This window comes from Doryrhamphus excisus, chromosome 17, assembly GCF_030265055.1.
Source record: "Doryrhamphus excisus isolate RoL2022-K1 chromosome 17, RoL_Dexc_1.0, whole genome shotgun sequence".
In the NCBI taxonomy this organism is placed as follows: Eukaryota; Metazoa; Chordata; class Actinopteri; order Syngnathiformes; family Syngnathidae; genus Doryrhamphus; species Doryrhamphus excisus.
This window is the reverse complement of record NC_080482.1, coordinates 1,993,878-2,012,661: the sequence shown is the minus strand read 5'-3', so window position 1 is coordinate 2,012,661 and position 18,784 is coordinate 1,993,878. Positions and strand designations below refer to the sequence as shown.

Sequence of the window (18,784 nt, the reverse complement as noted above, 5' to 3'; positions counted from 1 at the left end):
TCGTCAGTGGCCGTCCTCTGCTCGGCTTGTTGGGTCCACAACACCTCTTCTTTATGTGAGGGACGCCGCTTCGACTCTTGACTTGACTTGGACGGGGGAGATGTTTCGGGAAATAACCTGGCCACTTCAGGAGTGGAGCCAAGAAGAAGTTGCAGACCGGTGAAGAGCCATGTTATTCCAACGTGGGAGAGGCTGTCTTCACTTTCACACGGATGATAAGCTACTTGATGTTCTCGCAAAGCTAGCAAGCTAACCTGGGGAATGTTTGTTGAAATGAGCACGTCTTTAGCTAGCTAGTGGCATGTTAAGGTGGCAGACCGCAAGAAAGACACACTTTGGTGTTCAAACATGCGGATTAAAATAGCGTTAATGTCGGGAATGGGTTATATGAAATGTGCATGATCCGGCGTTAGCTTGGGTACCAGTTTCCTTAAGGAAAGACACTTTTGTGTCCAGGCATGTCTTCACGGAAAACAGCTAACGTTTTTCTGGTCTTTTCAAGATAGAGTAGTAGTATTAAGAGTAGTATTAAGAAAATGTACATTGGCGGTAAAGTAAAGTTAACGCTGTATAAAGAAATATAACCTCTCTGCCACCATTAAGGCACATTAGTAGCGTAGGACGAACTTTTGCCAGTTAATCGACGGAATATCGACGAGGAGCCGATCTGGATGAACATTAGAAGTCGCCCACATGCTTTGGATCAGTTCTCGGACTTGTGAAAGGCATCCGAAGCAGAAGGTGGGAGAGTCGCAGCCCGGGGGAAGATGGCGGAGCTCTCCCACAGGAGGCGGTGAAGTCAGAACTTCGGAACCTCTTGGATTTATCGCCACGCAACTTAATCCACATCATTGGACACATGCAGGCCAAAAAACGCTACCTAATTTTGTTCTCCGCCGGTGTGTGTCTCATTCTGCTGTTTTGTTTCGGAGGGATCCAAGTCCCGCTGTCCAGGCGGGGTCTAAGCCGGCGTGATGAGCGCAGTCCGGGGGCGCGGTGGCGTCGCTCCCCCGGGGTACTTAAACCTTTCAGGGTCTGGGAGCAGGACCCCAACGACGATGTTAATGAGCACATATCTTGGAGACAAAAGAGAGATGCAAACTCGGGTGTTTTTTCCGGGCAGCGCTGTAGAATGGAGACTTGTTTTGATTTCTCCCTTTGTGAGAGGAATGGCTTCAAAGTTTACATTTATCCCAAGCAAAAGGGAGAGAAGATGTCTGAAAGCTATCAGAACATTTTGTCATCTATTGAAGGCTCCAGGTTCTTTACTCCAGACCCAAGCCGGGCCTGTTTGTTTGTCCTGGGCTTAGACACTCTGGACAGGGACCAGCTGTCACCGCAGTACGTACACAACCTGAAGGCAAAGGTCCAGAGTCTTCCTCTGTGGAATGACGGGAAAAACCACATCATTTTCAACTTGTACTCCGGCACGTGGCCTGATTACACGGAAGACCTGGGCTTTGACATCGGCCTCTCCATGTTGGCAAAGGCCAGCATCAGCACAGAGAACTTTCGTCCCAACTTTGACGTTTCCATCCCTCTTTTCTCTAAAGACCACCCCAGGACAGGAGGGGAACGGGGCTACCTTAAACACAACACAATCCCCCCGTATAGGAAGTACATGCTTGTGTTCAAGGGGAAGAGATATTTAACTGGAATAGGTTCCGACACAAGGAACGCCTTATATCATGTGCACAATGCAGAAGATGTGGTCCTGCTCACCACCTGCAAGCATGGGAAGGACTGGCAGAAGCACAAAGATGCACGCTGCGACAAAGACAATGCAGAATATGACAAGTAAGTGCTATCGTTCATCATGTTATCATAATCTCCATGTTCTGCATTGTAAATACGCCTACAATGCTGTTTTAGAATGTTCGATTTATATTGGTCTTGACTCCTAAATGGGGCCGTTACCAGTTGGTGGGTGGGGCCGAAGCAGCCTGCAAAAAAAACATTCAGATGAATAGAAAAATCGATAGTGTTTTTGTTTGGAATCTTATGTGATTCTGTAGTGTACAAGCTTCTGATTCGGTTTTCTTCATCTGTATTTTTAAGAATTGTTTTTGTGTCTGTCTATTCTATTTATCTGCATGACTCTTTAAAGTCGGGAGGACAATTCTTCCTTTGTTCATGATTTTTTCCCCATTTAATTCCCATGTGATAAATAATTTAGTCAAGTTAATTCGTCCCAAAGTTAAATTTCTCACAGTTCGGTCACAATCTTTTCACAGTCTATTTTAATCTATGGTCTTGCTTAGTCTCCACTTTCCTGTTCCTTTAGTATTTTGGGGAGACACATGTTGGATTGGATGTTGGTTGTATTGTGACAAACGTTTCCATAAATTGTGAGTTTATACAATATTAGTTTCTAAGGCTTTTGATTTGCATGTGTGTATATGCTGTACATTGGTCAGGCATTCATTTTCTGCCACCAGACTGCTGGGTTGTTTTTGGTGGCTGCTGGGTGTTTGACTTTGGATCGTTGGGATGGATTAGATCGGACAAAACCCTGGTGCCAGTAAGGGGAAGCCATAGTGGGCCCTGTTTACTTAGTCAAATCCCAGTCAGACCCGACTGCATGAGCCAGAAATGCCCTCGTCCCGCATTGTGTCCTTTGTGACCTCGCCACTGTTTGGGGGGGACCTGCTTGGATTGACCATGGGGGCAATTCTTTTCTTTGCAGGGTTGTTTCACAGTATGTTAATCATTCTGCTGCTGAAATCATGACCTCTCTCAGAGGTATTATTACGTTTTGAATGTTTAATATGCTTGTCATCCCGCAGAGGATTCTTCTGTTTGTGTCTGTCTTCAACAGAAGGTATCAAACCCAGAGGTTCATTTATTATTGGCTCAGTTGAATGCCATTCTCTCTGTCGTTCAAAAGACGTGCCATCTGCTACCCGTCAGTCTCCCGTTGACTCATCCTGACAGCTCCTTGTTTGCTTGCAGGTAGAATCAGCGAGACGTTTCACAGAGTGATGGCTTAAAAATGAAAAATTAACAGAACACCTTACTTTTCTTCAAATGTTACACTAGTACAGTTACGTCAATGTTAACACTAATACAGGCGCCTCCCACCACTTGGCATTTTGAATTTTATGGCTTTACTATATCATGGTTTTTCCAAAATATATTAATTAATCATGCACAGTCACAGTTTTTATGGTGCACAAAAGGTTTTAATAGCCTTCTTCCCTGTTTTGGCACAGTTACAGAGGTAGTCTAGGACCCGGCACGATTCCATGCACACGCACATGCACGTTGGCAATGTGATTGTTCCTTACAGGTTAATAATAACTGATACTATTCATAATAGAAACAAAATAGACTCAAAATTATGCACTGCACGCTAACTCACCCACGACTGCATTCACATGCATAATAAAAATGGAACTTCATTAATATCCCAAGTAGTTAATGACAGCAGACAGCTTGCACAAAATAATCGGAACGACTTGAAACAATCCACAGCCAAAAGAAACTGCAGTACTACCACAGTGTAGAAGTGATGGGACAAGCAAACAGTCGGTGACTGAAAAGTCCAGTCTGACTGAGCCCACCCCAGTGGGAGGCCAGGAAGGGTGGAATTGTACCCAAGACCAGCACGATGTGGATGGCTCAGTGTGAGTATGCCCTTCCAGGCTGGACATAGAAGCCCCGTACCTGTTTGTGGTCTTTTGTGTGAGAAAGCCTTGTCATCCTTTCCCACCGGCAAAAGGAAGTTATGATATTTCTGTTGTTCTAATGACTATGTGAGGAATGTACAGTACTGAAGTAGCCATTTATCAATCATGCGTTAAGCAGCATGCAGCTTTGCATTCACACTTTCTGGGAAGAATCCAGATCAGAGTGTAGTAGTCCAACAAGTATGACATGCTGAAGCTAACCTGCTGTGTTCTTCTGTTGAGTGAAATAAGTAGAGCATATGCCATTCTGAAGTGACACAATGGCTAATGTACTACAAATTATTTGTTTGCATATACGGCTTTTAGCTTGCAGCAGTTGAGAATATTTGGCGATGGATGGCATGGGAAGGACATCACTTCCAGACAGTGGATGGCCCTCAGTGAAGCCATTTTTGCATTTTGAACTCTACCTATAACCTCCTAAAATTCAACACAGCAAAATGTGAATTCTTGCGATTTTCAGCTGGTGTTAAAATTTTCATCAGGATTGTGCAACAATTGGATTAGCAGCATTACCACTAGATTATATGCATTTGGTTGGTACTTAGTTGCAGTCCAGGCGACTTCATATGCGCCACCAACTATTTTAACTAGCATTGCAGCCTAGCGTTGAAGGCTACAGCAGGATGCAATTTTTAATCTCATAGAAAAAGCCCTTACACAGTTTGTTTTCAATTCAAGAGGTCTTAACCTTCAAGAGGCCATGCAAAGGGAGAGAGAGCATGTAAGTTGTCTAGAGGGCACGATGGCACACGGCTGAAGGATTAATTGCATTTGCAGTCATATTGCTTTATAATGAAATGTAAGAGGTGCAATTACAAGATGGCCACATAAGCAATGGCATACGGGCAATGACTGGGGCAGTATCAGAGTTCATTGCAAAAGTCATGATGTCTAATGGATTCACAGCGTGGATAAATAAGATTAACAGTTCATTATACTCTCACATACATCCTTTAGTCAGAATACTGAACTCCAATCATACAAAAAAGCGCAGAGACAAACATCGCACCAATCTTAAAACTAGTAATAATTAGTGTTTCTTACATTGCATATAGAATGGCAATCATAATAATGCCCTTCTAATAATTACATTATTTTCCCAAATTGTTCCGCTCTGTGATATAGCCAGAGGGTGAAGGAAAGGGGAAATACAGAAGAAACCCCAATGCCAGGCATCTGGCAGTGAGGTGAGTGCAGTAGCCGGCTAGGTGCTGACGTTGGTCAACTTGGTATATTTTTAGACTTGCAGGGTTTTAATCCTCAGTAATGGCCAAAGCTTCTGGCCCAGGGCAGCTATCCAACATGACGCAAGCTTTTACAGAGCTTGGGGGAAAACTGTTTGTCTGGTCACATTTTCCCCATACGGAAGTCAGTCGTGGTCACACACTCTAAAACCTAACGGACAAACCTATTCTAATTGCTTTCTCAGGACATGAATTTTGTTGATATACTTATAGTCTTAAAGGGACCTGAAAGAAATCGGTCGGTTGAATGGTGCATGCTGACAAAAAATAGCCTTTGCATTTTTCATTGACAAGATGAATAGAGAGTGACGTAGAATGTGAAAGTGTTCCGATGTCCTTAAACATACTGTAACCACTACTTGCATGCTCTATCAATAAAGACTGTACAATATGTATTAAATGCAAGGGTATGTCAACTCTAAAGTTTATTTTTGCATTTAGTAATAAATCATATACTTGCAGATGTAAGACCTCTCTGCCTAGATCCATTTCAAAGCCTCTATCAAATAAAAATTGACTGCACTGATTGGATGACTCTTACTGACAATTAAAAATCGTCTATCCAGCTGTCTTTCTGGGCTTCTGTTGTCAGCAGCAGATAATTGTCTTGTCCAAGGACCCTGTGTGGTGCATGTGCCAATTCCATAAAGAGGTTCTCTATCATTATGCGGAAGCCCACATTACTACATTTCTTTCTCCCCCTGCAGATGTACAAAGGTTGTGTTGAATGACTCAAACAGGCCAAAGGGTTGTTGTGCAAAACAAAACATGGTCATGACACCTGTGCCACACTTTTAATTAATAATTGAGGTGGAGGGAAAAATCTGCTTGTAAGAGTTTGGCTAGTTGACTTGCAGTTGAACTATGTCAAGTCATGTAGTCAGTAGACTGAGAAGAGCTGAGAAGGGGGTTGCTGAAGAAACCTCTGTTCGTGTGAGCCTTAAATCACATCTACAGTCCTTTCATACGCCATCAGAGTTGCTTTCTTAGTGTTGCTGGGGTTTATTCAATTATCCCACATGTACAGAGAAATATGTTATGACTGCTACAAGCAGAATTGAGCCAAATCTTGTGGATGTTTAATCCTGTAGCGAGTGCAGAGCAGACCTCCATGCCTGCAGATATCAAGCCTCTCGACGTCTTTGGCTCTTTTTTTTCATATTTCAGATATTACATTTGATTTGAAAGGGCTTTTAGGACAACAAATATCCTGAATGTTCTTTTTGGAGATTTATAGAGAGGAACTGTGACTCATTTATGAGGCCACGTGAATGTGATTGTATATTTTCCGAGGTACTTTGGCAACGTATGATTGCACAATGTGGATCCATGTTGTGCTGCATGACAGCACTTGGCAGCATAAAATGGGCAAACACTTTTCTGGCCATGTAGTTACTTGGCTCAAGAGATCAAATACATACATGCACAGAACATTTACACACACAAATGCGCTGATATGACACCCTTTTTTGGACCGAATATGAGATTCAACTCATATTATGAGAGAAATGAAAGCTCACATAAAGTTGATCCAACGTGTGTGCAGGGTTTCTGCTACATGTAATTAATTGTGGCAGCAATGCGACAGCAAAATAAAAGCTTTTTTACCTAAATAATACATTGTATAAATGGACATACTATATCACATGGTTTCCAGTATGGCGATTGCGAAGGTAGTATGGGTCACGTGTGACCATTCACTCGAATGTCGATGTCAAAAAAAGTGGAGATGTCCATAGCCACACACGGATAATGCAACTTTCTTTATTATTATTCTTATTACGGATAAATGGTAAGATGCCTATACCCATAACAAACTTTATCAGTTCACTTTCAGCAGCTAGTTATGTAGAAAAAAAGTCAATGGCTGTCTCTGTTTACAAGTTAGCCCTGGGATTCAGGCATGGGTATCATTTCCATTAGCAACACTTGTTTCATTATCTCCAAGACTCCCTTGTTCTAATGTAGGTTTCTGGAGAGCACTTAACAGCGTTGCTCGTCAACTCCATCAAGCTGGTAGAACGCAAAACAGAGACGTGCACAAAGCTTTCTCTGGCTGTGATGTAAACTAAAATGTGCTCTTTCTTCAGACAGAAAGTGGTCAGGGTTGTCCAAAACTCCCTTGATCTAGTGTTTCTCTTCTGGAGAGTTCTTGACAGCATTTCTCATCAACCCCATCAAGCTGGCTGGTGGATGGCAGAGCATTCTATGGCTCTGATGTAATCCAAAATACACTTTCTTTGGACTGGAAGACGTGTGTCATGATTGTTCGGTGGTTTTGCTTTGCTGGGGTTGGTGTAAGGCAGAGGTAGGGAACCTATGGCTCGGGAGCCAGGTAGGGCTCTTTTGATGACTGTATCTGGCTCTCAAGCATTTACCACAATAAAAATGTATTTTTGCTAACATTTTAAAGTAAACCATCACAGAAATCACTGTTAAAAATAATATTCAAAATCAACAACTTTCTTATGCATTTTAATTCGTTCATCTATTTTCTACTGCAATACGGCCGACCATATCTATCTTTCCTGATGATATTTTCCAGGTCAAACACTAAAACTCGATTATTACTGTCTACCTCGGTCATTGAGATGTCAACATAGTCACCTAGCTAAAGCTGCAGAACCAAGCCTTCTGGCAAAGATGGCCAAAAGAATGAAATATACCGAGTACGGTGCAAAACCATGCAGCAGCAGAAGTTGTATTAATGGCAGCAAGTATTTGATTTGTTATTGGACAAAAGTGTGCTGGCCACACCCCATTGGCGTGGGGTAGTGTGCCTGGTCTACGTAATTAGAGCCCATTATATCTAAAACTGTTGGTCTTACATAAAAATGCACACATTTTATTGCATTCAATGTTTAAAAAAATGTATATGGCTCTCACAGATACACATTTTAAAATATCTGGCCTTCATGGCTCTCTTAGCCAAAAAGGTTCCCGACCCCTGGTGTAAGGATTAGTTGGATGACTGGAGACTGAGTTAGACAATCAGAGATGGAATAGTAATAATGTGTACACACACACACTATATCTATACTATAGCGAACAAATTGAATTAAATGTATTGTAGCTTACGTCTAAAACCATGTGTGAAACATCTGAAAGACTGTTGTAATATGACTAATAAGGTACTTGGATGCTGAATCTGCACAGCGTTATGCCGACACTAAAGTCTGTGCCAGATATCCACACACTCACCTGGGCTGCTTGAAGGTCTAATGTTTCCACATTCCTTGGGAATCACCTACTATGTTACAAGAGTCCCATTCATGTTTCATATACGAGAGGGCTGCGTCTTAACGAGAGTGGCTTTATGGCTAATTAAGCACGTGTAACGTGAGTGTGAAGGATACCCTTTAGCTTCTCGTAACTCACTGATTGCATGAGGTCAGACGGCCAGGTAATTAGAACATTAGCAACACTTAGGTGGAGATCAAATAAATTCATTGTTGTGAATCTTTATTTCATTTATGAATTCTTATAATTCACAATAAAGGGGACCTATTACACACATTTTCAAGACTTTGCATTGAGTTCTGGGCTCCTGTAGAGCTGCTACACACGATAATCTGCATAGAAACCTTTTTAGATCTTCCACTCACGTCCAGCAGTGTTGTCTTAGATTCCCTGCCTCTGCACAAATTTACTCTACCCCGGCCCCCCTCCCGCCGAGCCCACTCCGCTGTGATTGGTCACACTCCAAAGTGCTTCCGTGGACTTGGACAGTTGTTAATACTATGTACATACATACAGTTAATAATGGATTTTTTTCTATTACTGTAGATGGAATTGTGCTTAACTGTAGCTTTTATCCTTTTTTGTATCCTTTAATCTCCTGTTAACTCTCTGTAGATACTCTTAATTCTAAATGATGTGTCGGAGTCTGACATGGGATTATCTTCACAGATAATGCACCCACAACCGTTGTTTTAACATGCATGGCCGCTAGGAATGCTCCGATTGATCGGCCACCAAAGAGTACCGACCAATTTCCGTGGAAAATCATGTGACTCTTGCAGGCCGCAGCGACCCATACATGCGGTGCGGTGTCTTGCCCTAAATGTGTCAGGAATCATGCTCCTCCCACTTTCCTTCACAGTGCGTAAGTGCATGACAGTCAGAAGGCTGAACTGGGAAATAATTAAAGAATGTATCGGACGAGATGGCCAGCCTTTCTCGGCAGTGGAAGACACCAGGTTCACAGAAGTGCTCTCTCACGTACCTGGAAGTCCTGCTAAAGCCCCACTAATGTACTCTCGCATCCAACGTCTCCTTGAAGGAGCATTCTCATCATCTTAAGTTTCACGAGTGATCCCTGATCTTAGCATCCCTAATGGACACACATGGAAACGTGGCCTCCAGCAAGCTTTGCATTGTCGTTTGGTTTTGTCGCTGCTTATTCAGCAAGCATAAATTGACTGATTTGTCTTAAAAGGACACCAGTGTAGCGTTCATTGATACTAATAGTACTGTAGTTTAGACTTGTTCTAATTGTCAATTCCACAAAGTAGCAAATGTACCTGCTGAGCGATTATCACAATGCACTTCCCTATTGTCATGTGAGAGACCAAAGGACGTACAAGTGTACATTCTTTTACTCATGGCGGAGTAAGAGTAGATTGTCACTAAAGCAATGCCAAGCAGTATGTTAATCCAAGCAAGTGATAACTGAGGTGTAAATCGGATGAAACCTGAGATGTGCACGCGAGTGGGAAAATGGGTTTTGATGAAGGGGTGGCGGACGGGAGGAAAAGAGAGCTGTCAAGATCAGGGAGTGTGTTTTCTTAAGTGGATGTCATCAACGTAAACACGGTGTTCTCTTCACTGCCGTTGGGAGGAGGCGGGGGTGGGGGGGGGCTTTAGAATGTTGTGTTCAGTGTTTGATTGTACCGTGTAGGTATGCCGCTGCTCTTTTCGCTGCGTTTTATCTCGGTTGTTTCTGATGCACTCCAACATTGTCATCCCGCAGGTACGACTACAGAGAGATGCTCTACAACTCCACGTTCTGTCTCGTCCCTCGAGGACGTCGGCTGGGTTCCTTTCGCTTCTTGGAGGCATTACAGGTCAGTGATGCATGCACGTACAAACAATATTTATACCATGTAAATAACCGTAGCAGCAATACACACAACAGTGAAGGGCCAGCAGTATAGGACCATGATGACCACATGTTATGGCTGAATCCAATGAATCTGTTCCCATTATAAATGAAGTGATAGGTGTTCCCTGTGGTGTTGTGTTCCCCCATCACAGGCAGCTTGTGTGCCGGTGATGCTAAGTAATGGTTGGGAGCTCCCCTTCTCCGAGATCATTGACTGGAACACTGCAGCTGTGATTGGTGATGAAAGGCTGCTGCTTCAGGTAAAAATTAATATACAGCTATGTATAAAGTTGCATCACTTAGTCAAGTTTTATATCATTGGTAAACACAAAGAATAGTGAATCTGTTTTTATTTATTACAGTATGTCCATATCAGTATATATATATCAGTTAGCTGTAGCATTGATATCACCTAGAACAGGGGTGTCAAACTTGTCATTGTCAGCGTCACTGTAATCTACAGGGCATTTTTAATTAGGGTTTGCTTGTATTCGTCTTATTTGTCTGATGTCAATTCATATTCAGTTGAACATGAACCCAAATTGCACTTATGGTAGAGATGATAAAAAAAATAAAATGTTTTCTTCATGGATTTATCAGCATGTCTGTTTGTCACAGATTCCCTCAACAGTTCGTTCCATCCACCAAGATAAGATTCTATCCCTCAGACAGCAGACCCAATTCCTGTGGGAGGCCTACTTCAACTCTGTAGAGAAAATAGTTCTGACCACACTGGAGGTACGGTACTCCTTCATGTTTGTCCAGACAGTCATTTTAGCTTTTAGCAATCTTAGCTTCAGTTCCGTATGGGATTATTTTATTTCAAGGGGTAGTTCTGATTTTTGACATGAAGTTCAATGACCATCACTTAGCCCCCCCAAAGTTGCTATTACTTAAATATACACTCACACACACAACATATTTTTTCTTGCCGTCAATTACACACACATACACACAAACTGTTTCCAATTGTTGAACTCATATTTCAGTTTTTGCTAATTATCAACACAGACGTGTGAATACTGCATAAAATCATGGAATAGGAAAGCGGCCATTGCCTCTACGGGAGACCCCCCATATTGTTATCCCTGCCTTTATTGCCTTAACAGATTTAGGTGGCTTGGAACGCCTCAACTCTGCTTTCATATGTCTAGATATGTTAGAGAAAACAAGCAAATGCACTAAGCTGACTTTACTATGTACCTACCCTACCGACAGAATGGTTAATATTTTATGTAGGAGCCCCTGTCAATGAGCTCTGATGTTGGGAGGGGATGCAATGTTAATAAGTTGATGTTGGGCAGAGAAAAACCACGTGGATAGTAAATATCATCTTCCAAAGTATTGTTTATTCCATTGTAACTACAGACATCTTCAAAAGGATTTACCCCAAAGTAAATGACTGTACGTAGTGTTTGATGGAGTAGGTCATTTTACGCATATATCCAGTTGTGGTTGATCTTTTTGTTCTTTTTTACATTCCAATTAAATGATGTTAACACCCACATAAAGACAATTACTGCATTGTGTCACTTGCAGAAACCTCATGGTACTTAATAATACAACAGGATTTGGAACAGTGTCCTGTGACTTTATTTAAATGCAGTACCTAATAATAGAAAATGCCTCACATCCAAAAATAAAAGGTGCCAAAGGAAACAATAAAAGCGCATATCAAAGAAGTGACAGCAATGTGTAAATAAAATAAATGGACTCAAGAAGTCGGACTTCTTCCTGATGTCTCTCTTGACAGGCCGCACCAGCATACGATAAATTTTTAGTTTGTTTTTACGGAGCCTTCAGATGTTTCTCTTCTGTCTGTGCAGATAATCCAGGACCGGGTGCTGCAGTACACCTCCAGGAGTAACCTCATGTGGAACAGTCTGCCTGGCGGTCTCTTCGCCTTGCCCCAGTACTCCACGTACCTCGGAGACTTCCCCTTCTACTACGCTAAGCTCGGTCAGTAAATTATTCATGCGCTCGGTGTATGTTATAAATCACACAAATGATTTTTCAGTCATGACCCAAGACTGCAACAGCTGGTGTGTGGCAGCTGTTGAATTTGCCAATCTGTGACATTGCTATGATTTATGCACCGCAATTTTAATAATTTAACTTCATTGACTCCTCTGTTACATGTGTGCTTTGTTCATTTGGCCAAGTATGAAGCTGATGGCGAATACTGGGATTTGATTTACTGGCATGTCTTCAAAGGAGCTCTGGCCTTTTGGCTCCAAATTACTCCATTTTTCTAACAAAATATATAAGAACACCACGACTGGTGAGCAGATGTCTATATTTGTCACAATTTGAAGTGAAACCTGGTGGTTAAAAAAAACAAAAGTACATTAGTATGCACACATACTGTAGCACTTATCCTGCATCTGTTAGCTGATGACTTATTTTCTCGCCTTGGTGGCATTGAACGCTTGTTTTGCAGGTATCAAGCCATACCCAAAGTTTACAGCTGTCATTCACGTGGTGACACCACTGGTCTCCCAGTCCCAGCCAGTCATGAAGCTGCTGGTGGCTGTAGCCAAATCCCAGTACTGCGCACAGGTGAGGCGAAACCTTTAGCATTTCCTTTTTATGTCGTGATATTTTCTTAATGGAATATAAACGGAGACACCTTTGTGGGATGGCTGCATAAATCGGAACCCGCCATTCAGCTTTAACAATGGCCCCTAAGGATTTATATCTGTATTTTATCATATTTATAATGTGTCATTTTAGGAAGAAGTGGGCTTTTACTGTGTGACATTACAGGATGATCTCTGGCAGGCGGTTTTATATCCTGTCCTCATGGACTCAAGCCACAATACGCCATATTACAACATGTGCGGCTAATAGTCCGATCGGGTTATAAATGTACAAATCTGTTTTTCTCCCGAAATTCAGTGTGTGCGGCTTAAACACCGGAAATTACAGTAGAACCATTATCTCCCACATCATTTGTACCCAGATTAAAAGTTCTTTTTAATCACATCAATCAAAGCGATTGCCAAAGATGTGTCCTTATATGGAGTATCATTAACCCGACGTTCCGTTCCTGCAGGTGCTAGTTGTGTGGAATTGTGACAAATCTCTTCCCGCCAAGCACCGCTGGCCTGTCACTTCAGTTCCTGTCATCGTAATAGAGGGGGAAAGCAAGGTAAAAGCCATATCCTCATTCTGTTCTCATTACAGTCGGTATTACTGCAGCATTTTTACATCTTACGGGCAAAGGAGGAATGCTCTGTCAAACGATGTGCACCCTGTTGTTTATTTCCCTGTAATTTGGAGCATGCGCTGCCCTTTTCGTTCTATTTAAAGGAACCCCAGTCAACTTAAAGTATTCATGGTTAAATGCAAACACGCTTATATTATATTTATGTGTGAATGTTCTGGGTGTCCAATTCAGAAACAACAATTGAGTTCCATAGTTTTGTCTTGTAAACCTGCAATGCCGCTGCAAGATTTTCATCAAGGAAGTAGAAACGACAGAAAAAAACTAAATGGCATTCCTAACATACTAAGATTTGAGAGAAAAAAAAAAGACCCTCATTAGAGAGAAGTCCAAAATGTGTTGCCAGGGTGGATCATGTCATCAAGAGAGTTCTCAGCACATTAGCAGCATGACGCTTCACATAGTTTCAATCTTCTTAACCCAAACTGTGGGGTCCCTGAACAGTAAGAAAGGGGAACATTGATTTGGTCCACACCGATTAACACAACAAGCTTCAGATTAATCGCCAAAGAAAATAATGGTTAGTTGCAGCCGTTGAACACTCTGTAGATGCGCTTTGAAGGTAGAAAAGCCATGTACCGTTTACAGTACATTTATTAGACCAGTCTTTGTGTCCCATGTCGATATCGAGATATCATCAGTAAACGCACGCCGAGGACCTTGAAGGGAAACACGGCAGCAATGTCCAAAAATCTGTGCTTTTCTGTTAGGTTGTTTATTTGTCTGTAAATTCGAGCATTATTTATTACCTGATAAAACAACTGGACGGCGGCACGGCGGTCTGGTGGTTAGTGCGCAGACCTCACAGCTAGGAGACCAGGGTTCGGTCCCCGCCCTCGGCCATCTCTGTGTGGAGTTTGCATGTTCTCCCCGTGCATGCGTGGGTTTTCTCCGGGTACTCCGGTTTCCTCCCACATTCCAAAAACATGCTAGGTTAATTAGCCACTCCAAATTGTCCATAGGTATGAATGTGAGTGTGAATGGTTGTTTGTCTATATGTGCCCTGTGATTGGCTGGCGACCAGTCCAGGGTGTACCCCGCCTCTCGCCCGAAGACAGCTGGGATAGGCTCCAGCACCCCCTGCGACCCTCGTGAGGAAAAAGCGGTAGAAAATGAATGAATGAATGAATGAATGAAAACAACTGGACTTACTGTTTTGTAACAACTGGCCTAATGTTGCTTGTTTGTTTTCTGTCTCGCGCATGAACACCAGGTCATAAGCAGTCGCTTCCTTCCGTACGACACCATCCCCACTGACGCTGTGCTCAGCCTCGATGAGGACACCGTGCTCTCCACCACAGAGGTCAGAATCCAAACGGACACGTTTACTTTTGTGTGCTTTTAAGGGAATGCAGGCTATGCTGTGGTCAGTTCATGTCTACATGCGGATTTAGCTCGCTTGGAACAATAAACTGAATAATGATCATGCAAATCACAACTGAGCAGGATTATCTCCCTCAAATCCTTCTTTCGGACTCATTTTTCCCCCATATGTCCATCCAGGTGGAGTTTGCTCTTACGGTGTGGCGTAGCTTCCCAGATCGTATTGTTGGGTACCCGGCCCGCAGCCACTTCTGGGATAGCAACAAGGAGCGCTGGGGTTACACTTCCAAATGGACCAATGACTACTCCATGGTGCTGACCGGTGCAGCCATCTATCACAAGTACTTTAGTCCTCACCGTTGCTGACTGGTCTCACGTATGTTTACGTTACCTTATTGTACCGTCCTGGCTCCTTGTCCTCAGATACTACCACTACCTGTACACCACGTACCTTCCCGCCAGTCTGAAGACCATGGTGGACCAGATGTCGAACTGTGAGGACATTTTGATGAACTTCCTGGTCTCGTCCGTGTCAAAGCTGCCCCCCATCAAGGTCACCCAGAAGAAACAATACAAGGAGACCATGATGGCTCAGGTGAGCAAAGATCTACAACAGGAGACTCAAAAACTTAATAGAATATTAAATAGTAAAGTGCGGAAGAACTGCACACAGTGAAAGAACAAATACATTTAGCACTTTTGACTCATGAAAACACATAAAAACAACCCGGGGCCTTGAGTTCGAAACCCTTAAAGCCCTTTTCTGTAGCGGCCAGTTTAGTTTTAACTTTTAACACCTTCCCATTTTATTGATCTTAAAACTGTGCTATGAAAGATCCTTCATAACTCATAAATGTTGTTGCTGTCCATTTTCTCTCTGCATACCTCATCTTTGTCCATCCCCCCCACCCCCACCCAGAGCTCCCGCGCTTCCCGCTGGGCTGACCCCGACCATTTCGCTCAGCGTCAGACTTGCATGAACAAGTTTGCCAACTGGTTTGGCACAATGCCACTGCTTCATTCTCAGATGAGGCTGGACCCAGTCCTCTTTAAAGACCAGGTGTCCATACTGCGGAAGAAGTACAGGGACATCGAGAGGCTATAACCCTCCAGAGCCCCCCCCTGCTCTCTGGACACGGCTGAGAGAGTGAGGGGGGGCATCCATTTTTTTTCATTGCACAAATGGATGAATGGAGAAGAAAATGAAGTGGGCAAGAAGGGTAACTACGGGCAGGTATGGTGTCCTCTGGACTGCGTCTTTTTCCCGTTTGACCTGTCCGTCACGTATGGGGCAGTAGCGGAGCGTGCGGCTCCGTCTCTGTTTTAGGTACAACACACTGAACACCACCTGAGGGCCTAAAACTGCCTGACTTTGAACTGGAATTGCCAAAGTCCTGCAATCGGATTAATAATGTTTTGTTTTTTTTACCAAACTGTAAGGAACCACTCCAGCTCACTAAAGATCGTTCTCCTCTGTATACTATGCACACATTCATGAACCTTTCTGCTGATTAGAATAGTTGGCAATATTATAAATAGTATATTATTCAGAATGAAGAGGTTACCACTATTTTGGATGTGTTTTTACGGTTCTACTCAATTTTTATAAGCGCTGCTGCCTCTATTTTAAAATGGGTGGCAGAGTAGGTGAAGAGAGGAAGGACACAACCTTCACCAAAGCTAGGATCTTGTTCGTCACAGTGCCTCCAGTTTAGCATTTTTATTTGGGAGTCCAGAAAAAAAACTGTTTGGGAAAATTAGTATCTTGCAGCTTTTTTTTTTCTCCATAATTGACGATAGTAACTATGTCTGATAAAATGGAGGAGCTCACAGTTAAGAGATTTGTATTATTTCAAAAACAAGATCATTGTTGTGTACTGTTTTCCAGTATTAGAGCGTTATTGCAGCCTTGAGCGTAGACGATATCGGTCCAATATCAGCACGTATCGTACACACTTTTAGTACGTATTTCCTAGTGTGGAATGTTGGGAACGGCTTGATCCAGTGATGTTGCTAAAACGGAGAACAAAAGTCATCAGCAGTAGATATTTGGACCCAACATTTCTCATTGCAGACAAGGGCTGATCATGTGATCATCGAGCATCGATTGTTAGCCATTCCATGGGAGATATTCACGTCTAGTATATGTTTAGGACAGCGTTGCTTGTTTGAGGGAGCCAGACGTTCTGCTACAAATGCACGATGCACGTGCTGAAGCCTTTTCTGAAACGGAGTGAAACATTTTGAGATTTTAGATGCAGACTGAAATAATCTGATGCTCCTTTTGTTGCTGATGTTGGACCGATAGCAGTATCTGATCAGGACCCCTACTTTTGGGGCCGCTTACCCACCGACTGACTATTCTCTACCAGTTTTGGCAATTGAGTCAATAATTCTGTCATTTACCAACCTTGTGTACGACAACTGAGGGGAAGGTACTTTTGAATCTTTTTTGGTTTGAATATACAAGATCAAACCGCTGGCAATGGACCTGTATGTGTAACGGTTAGGGCTGCCACTGACTTATTATTTTAATAACCGATTAATCTGATTTGTCAAATTTCTCTTCATTCAGAAACGGAAGATTTGAACTGACAGAGCACAAAACCAGGTTGCTGCTTGAATATTCTGTTTATGTTCAATAATAGCTGTACACAAATGCAATCGCGATCATTAGTTGATTAATCTGAAGCTGCTTGTTTCAATTAATACCATAATTGGTTAGGCCATAGACATTTAGTGGTTGGGTCCGCAACATATCAGAACAGAGACACAAAAGGCCATCACTGAGAATATTGGCTAAATGTGGCTAAAACACAAAGATAATACGTCAAGGATGACTAAGGAAATAAAATATTCACATTTGAGAGGCTGAAATTGGAGGAAATTGACATATTTAAATCCAAAACGATGAATAGTTGTTGATTAATTGTTGCGGCTCTAGTAACAATCACAGCATACATTGTCATTTATGCAATACTGTCACTTTTGTTTCCACTGACGGTAATGGCTGTCGCTCAGGTCCGATGCTACTTCGGTGTGATAAACCACTTCCTCTGATTATACCGACTCGCGTGTGTGGTGTTCACTGAACTAATTGGTGGTTTTAGACGACATATTCACACCACTCAAACTGCCGACCCTGAAAAGAACAGAATCAGGTCCCCGATGGAAGCCGCAGAATGTTTGCGTTAATCATATGGGCGGGTTGTTATGCAATTGAACGTGAGGACAACACATTGTCATTTGACCCTGAACATTAGTGCGTTCATATCAGAAGGGTTTTACGAATCACTGCATCATCAAGGTAACGCTAACCATCGAAGCCAGCAGCATTTCATCCTTTTTCACTTTCTACAACATTCAACTCCAATTTCACTTTACCCTGGTGTGTGCCAATTGTTGTTTATTTTTTTTTATTATTGTTGGTACTGTATGGGGAATGCCATGTATTCCCATATTTATGGGCTTCTTTGACGTGTTTTGTTAGAAAGAGGAGCTTTCTGCTCGACAGAATGTGCTATTTGCTGTCCTTGTATTTCCAAACCCAACGCTACCAAGATGTGTGAAGATAGGTGCAATATTAATGATGACATCTTCGCTTTCTTTCTTTTTGTTGTTTCAGAGGCTGTTATGTATTAATGTGCCTTCAGAAAAAAATACATTCTTCCCTAAAGCCTTGTGTGAGAACCAAGTACCATTGTTGTGCTGCTCATCATTATCCATTCATACTGTATGGAAAAACTCTCCAAGTGTACTATTTAACACTGGAATGCTACATCTGTTACCGACATTCCTACTTGTTCGAAGAACATTTCCATGCTCCCGTGTGACTGACACTGACATACAGTACTGTATGTACGCCTTGTATTACTGTATTTGTAAGTCCCAGCTGGTTACAAGTATAGTAATACATGTCACCTCATTCTATGTACACATGGTACGCGTTATTCAACAGAATGGAGATTTTTTTTCGCCTCTGAATCTGCCTGCTTGTTTCACTTTCTGAAATGCTACAAATGTAGAGACTGAAATGGAAAAATCACATTTTTGTACAATAATTTTCTAAAATAAAATGCAAAATCAGGAAATAAAACATTTTAAATAAATTATATGTGGCTGTGGGTTTGTAAAAAGGTATTTTTCTTGCTTTGTTACTGTTTTGGACCATCCATTTCCTTATTTGGGTCACAGG

The 18,784-nt window shown here is 42.3% G+C and overlaps 1 protein-coding gene across 1 annotated transcript; it reads left to right on the top strand.

Annotated features, from left to right (window-relative positions):
• LOC131105498 (exostosin-1-like) lies at positions 1-18,693 on the top strand. The gene is made up of 11 exons (XM_058053658.1): positions 1-1,797; positions 9,909-10,002; positions 10,193-10,300; positions 10,659-10,778; positions 11,867-11,999; positions 12,481-12,599; positions 13,096-13,191; positions 14,480-14,569; positions 14,770-14,930; positions 15,013-15,184; positions 15,509-18,693. Exons 1-11 carry the CDS (start codon positions 860-862, stop codon positions 15,692-15,694), a joined length of 2,217 nt encoding a protein of 738 aa, XP_057909641.1. The 5' UTR covers positions 1-859; the 3' UTR covers positions 15,695-18,693.
• Positions 18,694-18,784: the final 91 nt, after the last annotated feature.